Source organism: Bombina bombina, chromosome 3, assembly GCF_027579735.1.
Source record: "Bombina bombina isolate aBomBom1 chromosome 3, aBomBom1.pri, whole genome shotgun sequence".
In the NCBI taxonomy this organism is placed as follows: domain Eukaryota; kingdom Metazoa; phylum Chordata; class Amphibia; order Anura; family Bombinatoridae; genus Bombina; species Bombina bombina.
In genome coordinates this window covers 782,340,786-782,360,826 of record NC_069501.1, presented here as the reverse complement: position 1 = coordinate 782,360,826, position 20,041 = coordinate 782,340,786, and the positions used below count along the sequence as shown (strand labels likewise).

Here is a 20,041-nt window from a genome sequence, read left to right as displayed (position 1 = left end):
TTTCAAAAGTGATGATGAGTGGACTGCTGGTAAGACTAAAAACAAGATTAAAGGGAAGCCTGGAAAAGACAAAGAGAAGAAGGGAGTCATAAAGAAACATGCAAAAGGAGGGAACCTCCTCTTGATGTTCGTCTGAAAGTAATATTATAGAGTCAAGTGAGGCCTCAAACTCAGATAGCAACACTAGCTCAGACTCCTTTACTAAAGAAGGAAAATTAGAGATCCCCCTAAAAACTTTTCCTGTCTCTAAAATACTTTGGGTAATCATGTCATAAGCTGGAATGTTCTTTGCTAAGACTGTCTCTGGCTGCATTGTGTGATTAGGTATTAGCTCTCATATCAGCAAACCTGTATACAGGATAGTGGAAGTCACTGGTGTGGTAAAAACTGGCAAAATTGACCAACTTTGAAAAAAGCTGCCATGTATGGCATCGCAGAGACCAGAAAGATTACAGTATTGAGTTTTTTTTCCAAATCAGGAGTTTACATCGAATGAGTTTGAAGATGGCATTCTTCACTACTATCAAAAACTCCCCACTCTAGATGAGTTTAACACTAAAGAATTTGCTGTTTAAGAGGCCATGAACTATACATTCAATAGCTAGAACATTAAACATCTGGTGATTTTCTTCTTTTATCTTATTTGATTTGGTTTCTTGGTATTCTCTGTTGAACATACCTAGGTAGACCAGGGCTCATCAAACCCAGGAGCCTGGGAGCCACTGGCTCCTATAATTTTTTACTCTGGGCTCCTAACTTTTTGGGTTATTCTCCATATATCTATTTACAAATCCCATTGTCTGGCTCCTAAAATTTAAACAGATTTGTCAAGCACTGTGAGGTAGACTCAGCAGCAGCAATGTACTACTGGGAGCTATCTCCTAGTAGTGCATTATTGCGTCTTCATCTTCTTCCTTTAGCAAAGGATAGCAAGATAAAAAGTTTAATCAAGGTAAATTGGTAAGTTGTTTAAAATTGTATACTCTATCTGAATCATGAAATAAAAATGTTGGATTTCATGTATCTTTAAAGGGACAGTATACACTCATTTTCATATAACTGCATGTAATAGACACTACTATAAAGAATACGATGCACAGATACTGATATAAAAATCCAGTATAAAACTGTTTAAAAACTTACTTAGAAGCTGTCAGTTTGGCTCTGTTGAAAAGGCAGCTGGAAAGCCCACTGAAAGTGGCAAATAAGACACTCCCCCCTCCCCCTTCTTTTGCATATGAAAAGACCCTTTACACAAACAGGAGCAAGCTGGAGAAGGTAGCTGACGGTATTCAAATAAAACTTTGGGGCTTGGTTAGGAGTCTGAAAATCAGAGCAATGTTATTTAAAAATAAGCAAAACTATAAAAAAAAATTTTTTTAAAACTTTATGGGCTATATAAATAGATCATCTATAAAACATTTATGCAAAGAAAAAATGAGTGTATAATGTCCCTTTAAGGAGAAGGCCGTAGCTGAGAAATCTCTATTAAAGTTAAAAGCAAAGGAGACCGAGGAACAGCTAAATAAATTTGAGAGAAAGAAGAGGCATTGTATAACCAGCAACCAAATCGCACCTGTCATTAGTTACAAAATTGGGTAAAAAGAGAGTGGAACATTGTGGAGTCTGTGAAAGCTTTATAAGCTGTAAGACAGAATCAAAAACGGCAAGTTATGGATTCCTTTAATAAAAGGCAATGTAGACCCATACTGTTCTAAAGATCCAGAGGTTCAGGCTGACATTATTGGCTTATTGATTGCTAGGTATGAAGCTAGAGGAACCATTGATGTTATTTAAAGTTAATATCGGAATTAAACAAGAAAAAAGATGGTAACCCAAGTTCAACCAACAGCCTCTCAGAAGATCTATTTAAAATACATGAATTTGATGTAAAGATTCATCCGCAGATTCTTGGCTCAGAATCAGAACATCTGGCTTCTGCTTCAAAGGATGGTGCTCCTAAATATCTTTTTCCTTGAAGGACTATTAGACTAATCTGAGTTTGCAAATCCATTGCTTTCCCACCTTCCATGTGCATTAAAGGGACAGTCAAGTCCCAAAAAAACTTTCATGTTTCAAATAGGGCATGTAATTTTAAACAACTTTCCAATTTACTTTTATCACCAATTTTGCTTTGTTCTTTTGGTATTCTTAGTTGAAAGCTAGACCTAGGAAGGCTCATATGATAATTTCTAAGCCCTTGAAGGCCACCTCTAATCACATGCTTTTGTATTTGCTTTTCACAGCAGGGGAGAGCTAGTTCAGGTAAACCCTATAGATAACATTGTGAGCACGCCCATGGATTGTGGCAGACACTGCACTAATTGGCTAAAATGAAAGTCAAAAGATAATAAATAAAATGTCATGTGATCAGGGGGCTGTCAGAAGATGTTTAGATACAAGTTAATCACAGAGGTAAAAAGTGTATTACTATAACTGTGTTGGTTGTGCAAAACTAGGGAATGGGTAGTAAAGGGATTATCTATCTTTTAAAACAATAACACTTCTGGTGTTGACTGACCTTTTAACTGACTCCTCCTGTCTTTTTGATTAGACTTACTGGGCTGCAGTAGCTAAAAAAAAAAATAGAATTTGAACTACAAATTCTTTGTAAAATAAACATGATTGTGTGTGTAAATGTAATCTCTCTTTTTTTGTGTATTTGGAATTGTGGAAAGGTTGGAGAAAGCCTTGACTCTGCTATATTTAACTTGTTTTATTTATGTAAAAACACCTAAATCAAACTATTTTTCATACATATTAATGCTGATCATGGGAGAGAATTCTTCTTGCACTTTTTTGTCACTTTAAGAGAGTGATTTATTTTTATGGAGCATATAAAGGTCTGAATAAAAAGGACTGAGAGAAATCTTTTACCATCATATCTTTTACCTGAAATACCTGTATGTATGAGTTGTTCAGTATTAGCAATATACATGGTAAGAGTATAGTCATGTAGAATATAAATGATCATGTAAGTTTTTTGTTTTTAGTCAAAGTAACATCATTTTAATTTTTAAGGTTATGTTTGTATTTGTAATAGGAAAACATGTATGTGACAGATGTTCCTTTTAAAAAGGGTTGTAATCTTGTGAGTGCACAAACACACAATCCTGCAAAATTGTACTTGAATATTACAAGATATATTAGTGTATTCTGTACTTGTGTTGTGAAGTACTGATTACCTCGCCAAAGCATTGACCAGTTTATTTGAAATGTAGGAGCCAGTCTGAATATTGAAGAGCCAGGCCTTTTTTTTTTTTTTTTTTCTTTTTTTTTTTCTTTTTTTTTAGTAGAACAGGGCAACACGTTTAAAATCTGAAGAGCTGTGGCTCTCTGGCTTTGAAATTTGTCAAACTCAATTTCTATGGTTTTGAAACAGTTTCCAATTTATTTCTATTATCAAATTTGCTTCATTCTCTTGTTATTATGTGTTGAAAATATATCTAGATAGGTAGCGTGCACATGCCTGAAGCACTACATGACAGTAAATAGTGCGGCCACCTAGTGCTCTTGCTAATGTATAACATTGTAGAAAAATTGCTGCCATATAGTTCTGCAGACACGTGCACACGCCTGAACTTACCTTCCTACTCTTCAACAAAGGATAACAATAAAAACAAAGAAAATGTGATAATAGAAGTAAATAAGAAAGCTGTTTAAAATGACATGCACTTTTCGAATCATGAAAGAAAAATGCTGGGGTTTCTGCCCGTTTAGCATCTATAAAGTTGCCTGTGTTCTGGCTAGTTGTTATATGCTGCAGAATAGGTTGGCACTTTACCATTAACAGATTACACTGCTTTCTTGATGAAGATGCACAAGAGGGACGATAATTGCACACGGATTGGTTGTGTATTTGTAGAGAAGGCAGCAATTGTGTTGAGAGATAAACCAATGGAACTGAAAGAAAACCAAGTACAAGAGAGAGCTCTGAGTGGGTGGTTTGGTTGCTCACTGTAGCCTGCTGTTCTGAAAACAAGAGAGGTGAGTTTGTTTAGACCTGTTGTTGTTGTTGTTGCTGTTGTTGTTGTTGTCTTAATGAACATTTTAGAATTATTAGAATGATCTGGCTATGGCTATTACATTTTGTCAACCCTTATGTGCTTTATATGTTCCCCATGTTATAGAGCGTAGAATAAAACCAGTTTGCACAAGAAGATAGTGAAATGGGATCACTTCCTGGTCTGCTATTAACAGGAAACTTTCACATTCACAGCACTGAGGAGGCAAGAACAGTTTGACGTTTTTTTTTACAGTTAGTCATGAGATTCACTGCAGAATTGTTTGTAAGCTTACACTGCATATTGATTGTGTTATGTGTTCTTATCCCTTTAAAGGTACGTTCATCTTAAAATATAACCCAAATAAACTGCTTAAGAAGGACATTGTTGTTAACATTTAAATGCATACAACTGTATTTGTTTTGAATAGAAGAATGTTTGCAATATGTTTGTACTGTATTGTTTGCATGCAGAGCATATGTACTTATGCTTCATTCACTCATGGTGTAGCACGTTACAAGCCACAGACACCTCTGAACTGTAGCTACCTACATATGCTTCAAATGCTCCCACACACAGTGAAAGCTCTCACTCAAACTGATAGTTGTTTGTTTCTTTTTTTACTATAAACCTATATTTAATAATAGAAGTGAATTGCTGTAATAGCCTCAGTATATTCAAAACTGCGGTCCATTTAGACTATCGTGTCCATTTTTAAACATGGAAAATAATAATAAAGACTAATAAAAAAATCATTGGAATCTACCTTAATTAGTTTGCGTTACAAAACCCACTAAATATTGGAGTGTGTCCCAGATTTGCTCCGGCTTTGCTTAACTTTGTAAATGGTGCTAACAAAATGACAGCATTCAATGATTTTAAGGCATATCCTTTATATACAGATTTTTTTTTGCAATGCTATGTTTACAGCTGATATATGATGTGCATACATATAATTGGGACTTCTGTTTGGTTTGCTGAGACCTATTGTACAAGGCAAGAAACGGTTTTCTCTCTATGGTCTTGTGTTACAGTTTTGTTCAGCAGCAGTGTCTATTTTCCATTCTGTAATATCCTGTAACAACCTATGCATATCTCTACAAACACTTGGCTCAGTGTGTAGTTTGTGCTTAGCTTGTCACACCTGTTAGCCAACATGATAAAATTATAGTATTCAAATTTCAAACTTGCTATTGGGAGAGTCACTAAAATGTACCAGCTGTCAGTATTGGCTCCGATCCTGACTCTACTGTCAGTACACTTAAATAGTTGAAATTTAGTTGTATTCTCACTTTCACTATATTTAGTTGGATACCTCTTTAGAAGTTGCAATATCTTTTTATTTTACACTAATTTGTAGACCACAGATATGTTAGTTACTCCTGTGTATGTTGCAGATGAGTAGTATTGAAATGCTACGTTTTGACTCACTCTATTTATTGCTATGTTTTGTTTGGCAGGACACCCTGGGGCTCCACCTGGATTTTGCCATGAGTGTGCAGGCATTTCGGCTGGTTTGTGCACTGGGGCGGGATCAGCTTCCCACAGGAAGCCAAATTGAGTGCCTGGAGTGCTGTGGCCATGATTTGTACCTGGGCACCACTGACTGCTGTATCCATCACCTCCTTCTAGTAGAAGAACACAGCGATGAGCTTACAGGCTCATCCATTTCTCATCAGGTGGATCAGCCTAATGCCAGCTTCACTACTACCCAGCAAAAGCAACGTCAGCTAGGGCTGAAAAAGCCAGTATGTGAAGTCCGGGCTGCTTCAGCTCTGGGCAGACTATTGGTTTTGTGTGACAACACTATCACTTTGCTCTGCAGTGACTCTCTAGAGCCTGTGCCAGGAGCCAAGATAAGGGGGGCCCTTAGCTTTACTATTAATGAGAACCCTGTGAGTGGAGACCCATTTAGTGTGGAGGTCTGTCTCATATCTTCCAAAAGACGCACAGTTCAGATCTTCAGTGTTGGGCAGGAGCGGGCACAGCTCATACGGGAAGTTGCAACACCAGAGCAGCCTTGTGCTTTAGCAGCTGATGGACACTACTTGTGCCTGGCACTTAGCAGTCGTTATATCACCTTCAACTATAATACAGGACACAGTCAAGACCTTTTTCCATATCCTAGCGAGCAGAAGCGACCAATCATAAAGAGGATCAGCAGGCAGGAGTTTCTTCTGGCTGGGCCCGGAGGTTTAGGTAAGCAGAAGTTTTTTTTTGGCGTTGGAGAAAGGGCAGTACAGGAGCACGTTGTGCACGTGTATAGTGCCTATTCGTGTGCAGAACATGCTCCTGTACAAATATGCACAACACTATTACATGAACAAGTTTAGTGCATAAAGAGAGTCCCGCACAACGTGTGTGCACTTGACAGTAATTTTGTATTTGAAAAGAAAACCAAATATTCATTTTATTTATCTAATTTTATAAATCAGCTCATGTAACTGTATTTTTGAAGTCAACACTGTAATTAAGTATATTTTGCTTAACATCACGTTCTACATTGAATATAAGGTTTGCTTTTATAATACTTTATACAATGTCTTTTTATTATTTTTTTAAGTTTTGTTTGTTTTAAAGACTTCACTTTATTACATTTAGTTCTACACAATAATGTTAACTTACCAAAACTTGCTTCTTTGGACAGGTATGTTTGCAACAGTAGCAGGAATCTCCCAACATGCTCCAGTCCGCTGGTCTGAGAATGTGATTGGAGCTGCAGTGTCCTTCCCATACGTTTTAGCTCTAGACGAAGAATTCATCACGGTGCACAGCATGCTGGACCAGCAGAAAAAGCAAACTCTTCCTTTTAAGGAAGGTCTCATACTACAGGACTTTGAAGGTAGTAGCTCACATCTGTGTTTAATAAAATTAACAAACATTACGCATGTTTTCCCAAATAGCTGATTACTGGTTTTTATATGTAATTATCTTGTTTAGTGGAATATTGGTTGTTGACAATTGAGCATTATATTGTTTTTAGAGAACTTAATCTTCAATGACCATATGCAGTTTTAAAAATTTAAAGATAAATTATATTCCAGGTTTGTTTGTTTTTTTTTTTTTGTATGTGAAACACCTCTTTCTTTTGTAGAAAGAAAAACTGTCGGCTAGCTTATGAGTTTGGCGTTTGGCTTAAAAAGCAGCGTTGGCCGGTCCCAACGCTGCTTTTTAACGCCCGCTGGTATTACGAGTCTTGAAGGTACAGGTGTACCGCTCACTTTTTTGGCCAGACTCAGAAATACCGCAAATCCACTTAAAGGGATACTAAACCCAATTTTTTTATTTCATGATTCAGATAGAGCATGAGATTTTAAGCACCTTTCTAATTTACTCCTATTATCAATTTTTCTTTGTTCTCATGCTATCTTGATTTGAAAAAGCAGTACTGTAAGCTTTAGAGCCAGACCATTTTTTTGTTCAGCACATGGGTAGCACTTGCTGATTTGTGGCTAAATGTAGCAAACCAATCAGCAGCTCTACCAAGGTGCTGAACTAAAAAATGGGCCGGCTCCTAACCTTTTATTACTGCTTTTTCAAATCAAGATAACACGAGAACAAAAAAAAAAATTGATAATAGGAGTAAATTAGAAAGTTGCTTAAAATTGCATGCTCTATCTGAATCATTAAAGAAAATATGAGGGGTTAGTATCCCTTTAAGTCAATTGCGTATCCTTTTTTTTTTTTTTTTTTTTTTTTTTTTTTTTTTTTTTCAATGGGACTTGCATAGCACCGGTATTACGAGGCTGTCAAAAAGTGAGCGGTAGACCCTCTCCTGTCAAGACTGGTACAGCATTTTAAAGTCAGTAGTTAAGAGTTTTACACTACAATGCCGTAGCATAAAACTCTTAACTAAAGTGCTAAAAAGTACACTAACACCAATAAACTACCTATTAACCCCAAAACCGAGGCCCACCCATATTGCAAACACTTAAAAAAATAAAAAAAATAATTAACCCCTAATCTGCCGAACCGTACATTGCCGCCACTATAATGAATATATTAACCCCTAAACCGCCGCACTCCCGCCTCGCAAACACTAGTTACATTTTATTAACCTCTAATCTGCCATCCCTAACATCGCCGACACCTACCTACATTTGTTAACCCCTAATCTGCCACCCCAACGTCGCCGCCACTATACTAAAGTTATTAACCCCTAAATCTAACCCTAACCCCCCCTAACTTAAATATAATTTAAATAAATCTAAATAAAATTCATATCATTAACTAAATTATTCCTATTTAAAACTAAATACTTACCTATAAAATAAACCCTAAGCTAGCTACAATATAACTAATTGTTACATTGTAGCTAGCTTAGGGTTTATTTTTATTTTACAGGCAAGTTTGTATTTATTTTAACTAGGTAGAATAGTTATTAAATAGTTATTAAATAGTTAATAACTACCTAGCTAAAATAAAGACAAAAGTACCTGTAAAATAAAACCTAACATAAGTTACAATTACACCTAACACTACTACTATAATTAAATTAATTCCCTAAATTAAATAAAATTATCTAAAGTACAAAAAAAACAAACACTAAATTACAGAAAATAATAAACAAATTACAAGATTTTAAAACTAATTACACCTAATCTAATCCCCCTAACAAAATAAAAAAGCCCCCCCCTAAAATAAAAATAAAAAAGCCCTACCCTACACTAAATTACAAATAGCCCTTAAAAGGGCCTTTTGCGGGGCATTGCCCCAAAGAAATCAGCTCTTTTACCTGTAAAAAAATTACAAATCCCCCCCCCCCCCCAACATGCAATCCCCCCCCTTAAAAAACTTAACACTAACCCCCTGAAGATTGACCTACCGGGAGACGTCTTCATCCAACCGGGCAGAAGTGGTCCTCCAGACAGGCAGAAGTCTTGATCCAAGCCGGGCAGAAGGGGTCCTCCAGACGGGCAGAAGTCTTCATCCAGATGGCATCTTCTATCTTCATCCATCTGGCGCGGAGCGGGTCCATCTTCAAGACATCCGACGCGGAGCATCCTCTTCTTCCGTCGTAGCAGTCGGAAGAAGAGGATGCTCCGCGTGGGATTTCTTGAAGATGACCCGCGCTGGATGGATGAAGATAGAAGATGCCATTTTAGAGTAGGGTTGGTTCTGTGTGTGGTGGGTTTTAATGTTGGGAGGGGATCTGTAATTTTTTTTTTTTTTTTTTTTTTACAGGTAAAAGAGCTGATTTCTTTGGGGCAATGCCCCGCAAAAGGCCCTTTTGAGGGCTATTTGTAATTTAGTGTAGGGTAGGGATTTTTTTATTTTGGGGGGGCTTTTTTATTTTGTTAGGGGGATTAGATTAGGTGTAATTAGTTTAAAAATCTTGTAATTTTTTTATTATTTTCTGTAATTTAGTGTTTGTTTTTTTTGTACTTTAGATAATTTTATTTAATTTAGGGAATTAATTTATTTATAGTGTAGTGTTAGGTGTAATTGTAACTTAGGTTAGGTTTTATTTTACAGGTACTTTTGTCTTTATTTTAGCTAGGTAGTTATTAAATAGTTAATAACTATTTAATAACTATTGTACCTAGTTAAAATAAATACAAACTTGCCTGTAAAATAGAAATAAACCCTAAGCTAGCTACAATGTAACTATTAGTTATATTGTAGCTATCTTAGGGTTTATTTTATAGGTAAGTATTTAGTTTTAAATAGGAATAATTTTAGTTAATGATAGTTATTTTTATTTAGATTTATTTAAATTATATTTAAGTTAGGGGGTGTTAGGGTTAAACTTAGGTTTAGGGGTTAATAACTTTAATATAGTGGCGGCGACGTTGGGGGCGGCAGATTAGGGGTTAAGAAGTGTAGGTAGGTTGCGGGGACATTGGGGGCTGCAGATTAGGGGTTAATAAATATAATGTAGGTGGCGGCGATGTTGGGGGCAGCAGATTAGGGGTTAATAAGTATAATGTAGGTGGTGGCGGCGGTGTCCGGAGCGGCAGATTAGGGGTTAATAATATAATGTAGGTGGCGACGATGTCGGGGGCGGCAGATTAGGGTTGTTTAGACTCGGGGTTCATGTTAGTGTGTTAGGTATAGACATAAATGTATTTTCCCCATAGGTATCAATGGGGCTGCGTTAGGAGCTAAACACTGCTTTTTTGCCGGTGTTATTTTTTTTTTTCAGCCGGCTCTCCCCCATTGATTCCTATGGGGTAATCATGCATGAGCACATTCAGCCAGCTCACCGCTAACGTAAGCAGCGCTGGTATTGAGGTGAGATGTGGAGCAAAATTTTGCTCTATGATTACTTTTTTGTGGTTAACGCCGGGTTTGGAAAAACCCGTAATACCAGCGCTGTCTGTAAGTGAGCGGTGAGCATAAACTGCTCGTTAGCACCACACAGCTTCTAACGCCAAACTCGTCATCTAGCCGTGTGTTTGTTTCACGCTCCCTAGAGAGGCCAAAAAGCGAATTCTTAAATCTTCAAATGCTGCAAATCCAATAGCTGGTTAAGGAAATTTGCAGCTTTTTGAAAGCCTAGGTTACAGACTTTGCATCTTGGCCTCTCTAGGGAGTGTGGGAGAAAGTACACTGTACAAGAGCAAGAGGTGGAAATGGTACATTGTACTACCTTTTTTTTTTTTTTTTTTTTTTTTTTTTTTTTTTTTGATTCATCTAAAAGCAGTTATTTCAAAAAGCCAGTGACCCTTAGAAAAAAGTACACAAGTAATATTGCGGTAAATAGCCTCAGTATAAATGTAAACTGCATTTACGCAATATTTTTTCAGGCAAAAATTTAAAGCTGCGTTTTCATGTCCATTAACACCTTAATGACAAATGCCGGAATTGTTTTGTCGTGGAACAATTGAGCAAACTGAAGCTGTGCCTTAAGGGGTTAAAATTGACATTGATCCTTTATTGTATAAAATTATTTGATTTTGCCATTTTAAACCACATTTTAAAACAACAATTTTTCTTCATCCTCTTTGTATCTTTTGTTGATGAGTCACAAAAGAAAAAAATGTGGGTTTTATATCCCTTTAGCAATAGAATGGCCTCCCGCCTCTTCCCCCTTCAATCCTTCTATATTCCTCTGCTAGACTAATCCACCTCTCCTGTTGCTCTGTATCTGGTGCACCTCTCTGCGAGTCCCTTCACTGGCTCCCCATTCACAGCAGAATTAAATTCAAAATTCTCACCCTGACCTACAAAGCTCTCCCCACTACCTATCCTCTCTAATAAACAAGTATACTCCAGCCCGCCCACTAAGATCAAACAATGACCTGCTCCTTGTATCTTCTCCCATCACCTCCTCCCATGCTAGACTACAGGACTTCTCTCATGCGGCACCAACCCTATGGAACGCACTTTCTCAAGCTGTCAGACTCTCCTCCTTTAAACGCTCCCTAAAGACCTTTTTGTTCAGGGAAGCCTATCGCCAAATCAATAACATCATTATCACCTTTGCAGCCCCCACCTCCTGTTTCTCACCCTCCTGCCAATCTAGATGGTAAATTCCCACAGGAACAGGGCCCTCAATTCCCCCTGTATCCGTTTGTTTAATTTTGTCCTGTGTCTTATATTGTATTGTAATGTACTTTTTATCTTTGTACCCATGGACAGCGCTGCGGAATCTGTTGCCACTTTATAAATAAATAATGATAACTAATAACTTTTAAAATTTCTGATTATTTTGGTTTTGCACCCTTGGTAGTGCTTGGTGGCTACATTAACCCACCAATCAGTAAGCGCTATCCAGGTGCTGAACAAAAAATAGGCATGCTCCTAAGCTTACATTCCTGCTTTTCAAATAAAGATACCAAGAGAACGAAGAAAATTTGATATTAGAAAGTTTCTTAAAATTGTATGCTCTATCTGAATCTTGAAAGAAAAAAAAAATTGGGTTTAGTATCTTTTTAAAGGATTTTTCTGAGTTGGGGCTATTTGGTATTTAAACCTGCCGATATGATACTGGTCCTGTAGTACAATACCCAGCTTGACTTAGCTTCTGGTTTCTGAATAATTGATAAGCGGATTTAATTTGCAGGCTTTTAAATAATTGCCAAACAGTTGTTGTTTTTACACCGATAACTCATCCAGAATTTTAACAATTACGAGGAATGTAATACAGTTCTAAATACAGAGTGGAAAAGAAGCATATTAAGTTGTAAGAAGGAATAATATCTATATTATATAATAATTAACTATATGTGATATATCATAATTATGAGTTGCCCAGTAATATGTGACTGAGTTTTAAAACCACTGCTAACACAATCTCTAATAAAATCATATCTTTAGCAGCTACAATATAATGTTTATGGCAGTAATAATGTTTTAAATATATATATAATGTGTCTGCTTTCTGCTTAATTTGCAATCTATTCAATAATGAGCATTATACATTTCTATATATAACAATCTTTTTGTGGGAGATCTTATTGGAAACATTTTACTTCTTTACTATTTAAAGGGCCATTCCGGTCAAAATGTAAATGCACATAGATGAATTACATCTTTGAATAGAAACATATGTACAATATACAGGTATTGGCATAAATGCTTCTAGTAAAAGTTATCACTGTTTTAGTGTTAACATTTTTCTCTGCACGTGCATGTTCTCAGTGCACCAGCATTTTCAATACTGCAGCTGCGCAGAGCACCAATGGGGCTTGTATCATGTCAGCAATTAAAGGGACATTATACACTCATTTTTTCTTTGCATAAATGTTTTGTAGATAATCTATTTATATAGCCCATAAAGTTTTTTTTTTAAATTAATGTATAGTTTTGCTTATTTTTAAATAACATTGCTCTGATTTTCAGACTCCTAACCAAGCCCCAAAGTTTTATGTGAATACGCTCGACTACCTACTCCAGCTTGCTCCTGTTTGTGTAAAGGGTCTTTTCATATGCAAAAGAAGGGGGAGGGGGGAGTGTCTTATTTGCCACTTGCAGTGGGCTTTCCACCTACCTTTTCAACAGAGCCAAACTGACAGCTTCTAAGTAAGTTTTTAAACAGTTTTATACTAGATTTTTATATCAGTATCTGTGCATATTATTCTTTATAGTAGTGTCTATTACATGCAGTTATATGAAAATGAGTGTATACTGTCCCTTTAACAAGTTGAGTCATTACCAGATGGTGAAAGCAACTTAGGATCTCTGAGCAAGTGCTGTGTTTAAAATGCTGATGCACGTAACATACTTATAGCTTTGATTAGAAGCATTTTTGCTAATGCATGTATATTACAAAAATTCTTCTATTCAAAACTGAAATGTATCCATGTGCATTCCAATTTAGGCTGGAATATCCCTTTAACTGCTGCAAATGTAACCGTTTAATGGGAGGTTTGGGCTGTTAGCCAAGTTGCTGTGTTACAAGTTACTTTGTAACTTTTATATTTTGAGCATAGTTTCAGAACTCTGGTGTTCTGTAATAATTTCCTACCTTGTTACGTTTTCCTACCTACGTAACACGTACAGCCACGCCTCCAATAAACTTGCAAATCCCCTTTTGCACGCATGCGCTCACTGCCACAGTCGGCAAATATTACAGAACACCGGTACGACCACAATTTTGGCACAAGCTGGGGACATCAAAATACCAGTGTCAAAGAAAGGCTTCCTACAACTATGTTCTTTTATTTTGTATATTCAATATTTTTATACTGATTTCTTTGATTAAAGGAGTGAACGTATTTCAGTAAAGCAGACACAATATAAAAAGTTACAAACATTCCCTTTCGTGATGAAACACTAATTCATTTTGTAACTATTTATATTATGTCTGCTTTATTGAAATACGTTCACTCCTTTAATCAAATAAATCAGTACAATAATATTGAATATACATAATAAAAGAACATACTGTAGTTGTAGGAAGCCTTTTTTTGGCACAGACTAAAGTCTACTGAAAGGTGTAAATGCTTTTTTGTACAGATACTCTATGCACCATTAAGTGAAGAAAAGCAATATATAAATATGTCCTTACAGTCAATACACGCACAAGAAGATCACACACAATTTTATAACAAAGTAAAAGTAGTATAAGAGAGGAAGACAAGTAATATGTTAAGTGCAGCAGCTGATGTGATCATCATTCTTATGGTTCTATGTAAAATGGATTAAAGGGGAAGAGCCTTAAAAAAAGGAAGGCTAATTTATAGTGGGTAGCAATAGATAAAGTGAATATGATGAGAGAGTGAATTTGTTTTTGGATAATGACTAGTGTTAGGAAGCTGCAGCTTTTGGAGAGATTGTTGCAGGATTTAGCAAGTTATTGGATACGAGGGATGAAGATGAGAGCAGGGGCAAGTAGGATACTATGAAAGGAACAGTCACCTTCATTGTTGTGTAGCTAGCTATAGAGTAACAAATTAGCTATGTCTAAACGTTGTTAAAACACATCCTTTTTACTGCAATTGTTTTTCAATAGCCAAACTCAACCCAGTATTTGCCTTTTTTGGAGCAGCCTATCCTTGCTTGAGTCTACAGACAAAAGTGTATCAAGACATTGTATAGGAAAAAGTCAGTCCATGACCTCAAGCTTAAAGGAGTATGAAAGTCGAAATAAAACTTGCATGATTCAGATAGAGCTTGACATTTTAAGACACGTTTAAATTCAGTTCTATTTTCAAATGTGTTTTGTTCTCTTGGTATCCCTTGTTGAAAAATAATACGCACATATCCTACACTAGTGGGAGCTAGTTGCTGATTGGTGCCTGCACACATTTGTCTCTTGTAATTGGCTAAATAGATGTGTTCGGCTGGCTGCCAGTAGTGCAGTGTTGTTCCTTGGTTTGGTGTTCTAAAATACTAGTCTATTTTTATTTAAAACAATAAATATTGCCTTTCTAATTACAGTACTGTACTATGTATTAAAATGAGATAAAAGTACCTTTTAGGTTGCATTTATAAACTGTATTCTGATATCTAAATATTGCCTAAATGACATAAGATAGTGTTGTTTACGCTTGGTCTCATCCCCTGTCCAAATTACAAAATCCAAACCTTATATATAATAATAATAATAATATTATATATTTCTTTTATAAAATTAATATGAAAGATGGTATGAGTACTATATAAAGCTACCTGAAATCTGCACCTTGTATAAACATTGTTATAGGTATAAAATTCAAAATTCTCACCCTTACATACAAAACTCTCACCAACGCCGCTCCCCTCTACCTATCCTCTCTAATACACAAGTATACTCCAGCCCGTCCACTAAGATCCAACAATGACCTGCTCCTTGCATCCGCAACTATCACCTCCTCTCATGCTAGACTGCAGGACTTCTGTCGTGCAGCACCTACCCTCTGGAACACTTTACCTCGTGTTGTCAGGCTTTGCCCTAATCTTTCTTCCTTTAAATGCTCCCTGAAGACATTTTTGTTCAGAGAAGCCTACCCCCCAACTCAATAAATTAATTTCACTTACCTAATATTTCCCTCATCCAACTCTGTATTAATATCTTTCTCAATCTTGCAGTCCTCACCTCCTGTTTCTCAACCTCCTACCCTTCTAGTTTGTCCTGTCTCTGACAAGTCTTGTATTGTTTTATTTAAATGAATTGTATCCATGGACAGCGCTGCGGAATATGTTGGTGCTTAATAAATAAAGTATAATAATAATAGGTATCTGCTTGCTTGCAATTAACCATTTATACCACCAGCACTTAGTAAGGGTACTTGCACATTAGATTATTGTATTTGGCAGTTTTTAAAGAGAATGAATTCAGTATTTAAAGGTTTTTTTTTCATTATACCAGTTTTCTATTGTTTTATTTGACACCATGTGTTTATATCTTTCTATTGTTTAAATCTTGGTATTTATTTCATAGCGATTTAAGCATGTTTATTTGGGTATAGTTCCCAGCTAGTGTTGTATTTCTCCCAAATCCATGACTTGTATGAAATTAATCCTATTGGGAGAAGAAGATGGCACACGATAATGTTATGTGACAGTTTTACTTTACAGAAATATTTACAGCTCCAGATTTAAACGTGCAGCAGTCAGCAAATGCTACTTTTTCAGCTGTAGTCCTCTCCACTATTACTGTGCACTCTGTGCTTTTTACTATATGCAACATTGCAGTGGTTACCCAAAATCCTACTAAACAGCACAAATTATAATGTAAGTGTAGACAAACGGGTCAATCAGCAGGTTAAAAACAGTGGCACCCCCTGGATCTGCTGCAACCACAACATCTCCTCGTTGTCAAACTCCAGAGAAAAACCACAAATGGACAACACAATCCTAAACAGCCCACAAAGGACTAATACACTTAATCAACATCCTATACTTCAGCATACAGATAGGTAAATGTGTAGTGTGTTAGTAAGCTACAGTTATACAATGCATTCATGCTCAGAGGAGCTTGACTGATGTTACAATTATAATAGTAAGATTTAAACAATTTTGGGAAACTTACTAGTAGTTTTGGGCGGGGGACGACGACATATCAGTAGTTTTCAGTGATGTGACAAGAAAATGGTTGTAGGAGAATAGGATCAGAGTAATATGGAAACTGGCTATATTGTTTCCAAGTGTGAGAACATGCCTGAAAACTAGGGGTGAAATAACAACAGGAAAATAATTTTAAATGCTAGTTAAAAGAACTGCGTTAGGTTTATGTGCAAAAGGTTATGACCTCTTTGAACAACACCACACTCCAGAATCCCGCCATTTGTAATGTGAAAAGTGATAGAGTATATCTTCTACCTACTGCGTATAACTCATCTGCTAATGCTGGTTGTTGGGTTTTTTTTTCCAAGTAGGATGACTGTGTGAGCTCCAGTGTTCTCACCAATCAGAAACCTACAGACAGCACCATAGTATCTGTCTGTTCCAAGCTCGGTTATTCGTGCTGAGTCGAACAAAAAAAACCAGCTTGACAGGGACCGACACTGTGGTGCTGTCTGTAGGTTTCTGATTGGCTGTAGCAGGCCATAATATCATACTAGTAAAAAAACCAGCAGAAGCACATTATCAGTTTTGAGTAATCGTGAATGAAGATAAATGCTATTGATTTTCACAGTACAAAACCACAGATTTATGGTGTATAGGCCTTCAAAGAGGTCATCAGAGGTAAGTATATTGAAGGAGGTTGCTGTATCCTTCCAGTGTCTGCTGTTCCTTTATTATTATTATTTTGTTTATTGCTTATAATGCATAAATCACTTTGAGCTTGTGGCTTTAATTAAAGTCTTGTACTGTTTGGTTTCTTAACCTAGATTACGAGTTTTGCGTTAGAGGCTATGCGGTGCCAAAGAGCAGTTTATGCTAACCGCTCACTTACAGACAGCGCTGGTATTACGGGTTTTTACAAACCCGGCGTTAACGGACAAAAAGTGAGCGTTGAGCAAAATTTTGCTCATTACCGCACTCCAATACCAGCGCTGCTTACGTTAGCGGTAAGCTGGTTGTGCGTGCTCATGCACGATTTCCCCATAGGAATCAACGGGGAGAGCCGGCTGAAAAAAAGTCTAACACCTGCAAAAAAGCAGCGTTAAACTCCTTAACTCAGCCCCATTGATTCCTATGGGGAAATAAAATTTATGTCTACACACAACACCCTAACATGAACCCCAAGTCTAAACACCCCTAATCTTACACTTATTAACCCCTAATCTGCCGCCCCCGACATCGCCGACACCTACATTATACTTATTAACCCGTAATCTGCCACCCCCAACAACCGCCGCCACTATTCTAAATTTATTAACCCCTAAACCTAAGTATAACCCTAACCCCCCCTAACTTAAATATATAATTTAAATAAATCTAAATAAAATTCATATCATTAACTAAATTTTTCCTGTTTAAAACTAAATACTTACCTATAAAATAAACCCTAAGCTAGCTACAATATAATTAATAGTTACATTGTAGCTAGCTTAGGTTTTATTTTTATTTTACAGGCAAGTCTGTATTTATTTTAACTAGGTAGAATAGTTACTAAATAGTTATTCACTATTTAATAACTACCTAGCTAAAATAAAGACAAATTGACCTGTAAAATAAAATCTAACCTATGTTACACTAACACCTAATACTACACTGTAATTAAATTATTTCCCTAAATTAAATACAATTAAATTAAATTATCTAAAGTACAAAAACAAACACTAAATTGCAGAAAATAATAAACAAATGACAAGATTTTTAAACTAATTACACTTAATCTAATCACCCTAACAAAATAACCCCCCCCCCCAAAAAAAAAGCCCTGCCCTTCACTAAATTACAAATAGCCCTTAAAAGGGATTTTTGCAGGGCATTGCCCCAAAGTAATCAGCTCTTTTACCTGTAAAAAATATTACAAATCCCCCCCCCCAACATTAAAACCCACCACCCACACAACCAACCCTACTCTAAAACCCACCCAATACCCCCTTAAAAAAACCTAATTAGTTAGTGTTAGGTTTTTTTTAAGGGGGTATTGGGTGGGTTTTAGAGTAGGGTTGGTTGTGTGGGTGGTGGGTTTTAATGTTGGTGGGGGGGATTTGTAATTTTTTTTACAGGTAAAAGAGCTGATTACTTTGGGGCAATGCCCCGCAAAAGACCCTTTTAAGGGCTATTTGTAATTTAGTGTAGGGTAGGGCTTTTTTATTTTGGGGAGGCTTTTTTATTTTGTTAGGAGGATTAGATTAGGTATAATTGGTTTAAAAATCTTTTAATTTGTTTATTATTTTCTGTAATTTAGTGTTTTGGTTTTTTTTTGTACTTTTAGATAATTTAATTTATCTAAAGCTAGATACAATGTAACTATTAGTTATATTGTAGCTATTTTAGGGTTTATTTTACAGTTAAGTATTTAGTTTTAAATAGGAATACTTTAGTTAATAGTAATTTTTATTTAGATTTCTTTTAATTATATTTAAGTTAGGGGGTTAGGGTTAGACTTAGATTTAAGGGTTAATAACTTTAGTATAGTGGCGGCGACGTTGGGGGCGGCAGATTAGGGGTTAATAAATGTAGGTAGGTGGCGGCGATGTTAGGGATGGCAGATTAGGGGTTAATAATATTTAACTAATGTTTGTGAGGCGGGAGTGTGGCGGTTTAGGGGTTAATATATTTATTATAGTGGCGGTGATGTCCGGTTCGGCAGATTAGGGGTTAAACATTTTATTTTAGTGTTTGCAATGCGGGAGGGCCTCAGTTTAAGGGTTAATAGGTAGTTTATGGGTGTTGGTGTACTTTTTAGCACTTTAGTTAAGAGTTTTTTTATGCTACGGCTTTGTAGTGTAAAACTCTTAAAGGGATACTAACCCCTCATTTTTTCTTCCATGATTCAGATAGAGCATGCAATTTTAAGCAACTTTCTAATTTACTCCTATTATCAATTTTTCTTTGTTCTCATGTTATCTTGATTTGAAAAAGCAGTAATAAAAGGTTAGGAGCCGGCCCAGTTTTTAGTTCAGCACCTTAGTAGAGCTGCTGATTGGTTTGCTACATTTAGCCACAAATCAGCAAGGGCTACCCATGTGCTGAACAAAAAATGGTCTGGCTCTAAAGCTTACAGTACTGCTTTTTCAAATCAAGATAGCATGAGAACAAAGAAAAAATTATAATAGGAGTAAATTAGAAAGGTGCTTAAAATCTCATGCTCTATCTGAATCATGAAATAAAAAAATTGGGTTTAGTATCCCTTTAACTACTGACTTTAAAATGCGGTACCAGTCTTGACAGGAGAGGGTCTACCGCTCACTTTTTGGCAGACTCGTAATGCCGGCCCTATGCAAGTCCCATTGAAAAAAGAGGATACGCAATTTACGGAAGTGGATTTGCGGTATTGCCAAGTCTGGCCAAAAAAGTGAGCGGTACACCTGTACCTGCAAGACTCGTAATACCAGCAGGCGTTAAAAAGCAGCTTTAAGACCGTCCAACGCTGCTTTTTAAGCCTAACGCAAAACTCTTAATCTAGGTGTTAGTTTGCTTATACTCTAGTTGCATTTTTTTTATATGTTTTTGTTTTCTGATTTTCCAGGATTTATATTAATTATATATATATATATATATATATATATATATATATATATATATATATATATATATATATATATATA

General features: G+C 36.2%; 1 protein-coding gene across 1 annotated transcript in view; it reads left to right on the top strand.

Annotated features, from left to right (window-relative positions):
- Positions 1-20,041, top strand: part of TGFBRAP1 (transforming growth factor beta receptor associated protein 1) — a 99,829-nt gene that overhangs the window by 2,060 nt on the left and 77,728 nt on the right. The window contains exons 2-3 of the mRNA XM_053707666.1: positions 5,465-6,203; positions 6,652-6,846. Coding sequence (XP_053563641.1) covers positions 5,495-6,203; positions 6,652-6,846 — 904 coding nt within the window. The 5' untranslated portion in view covers positions 5,465-5,494. The remainder of the gene's footprint in view (positions 1-5,464; positions 6,204-6,651; positions 6,847-20,041) is intronic.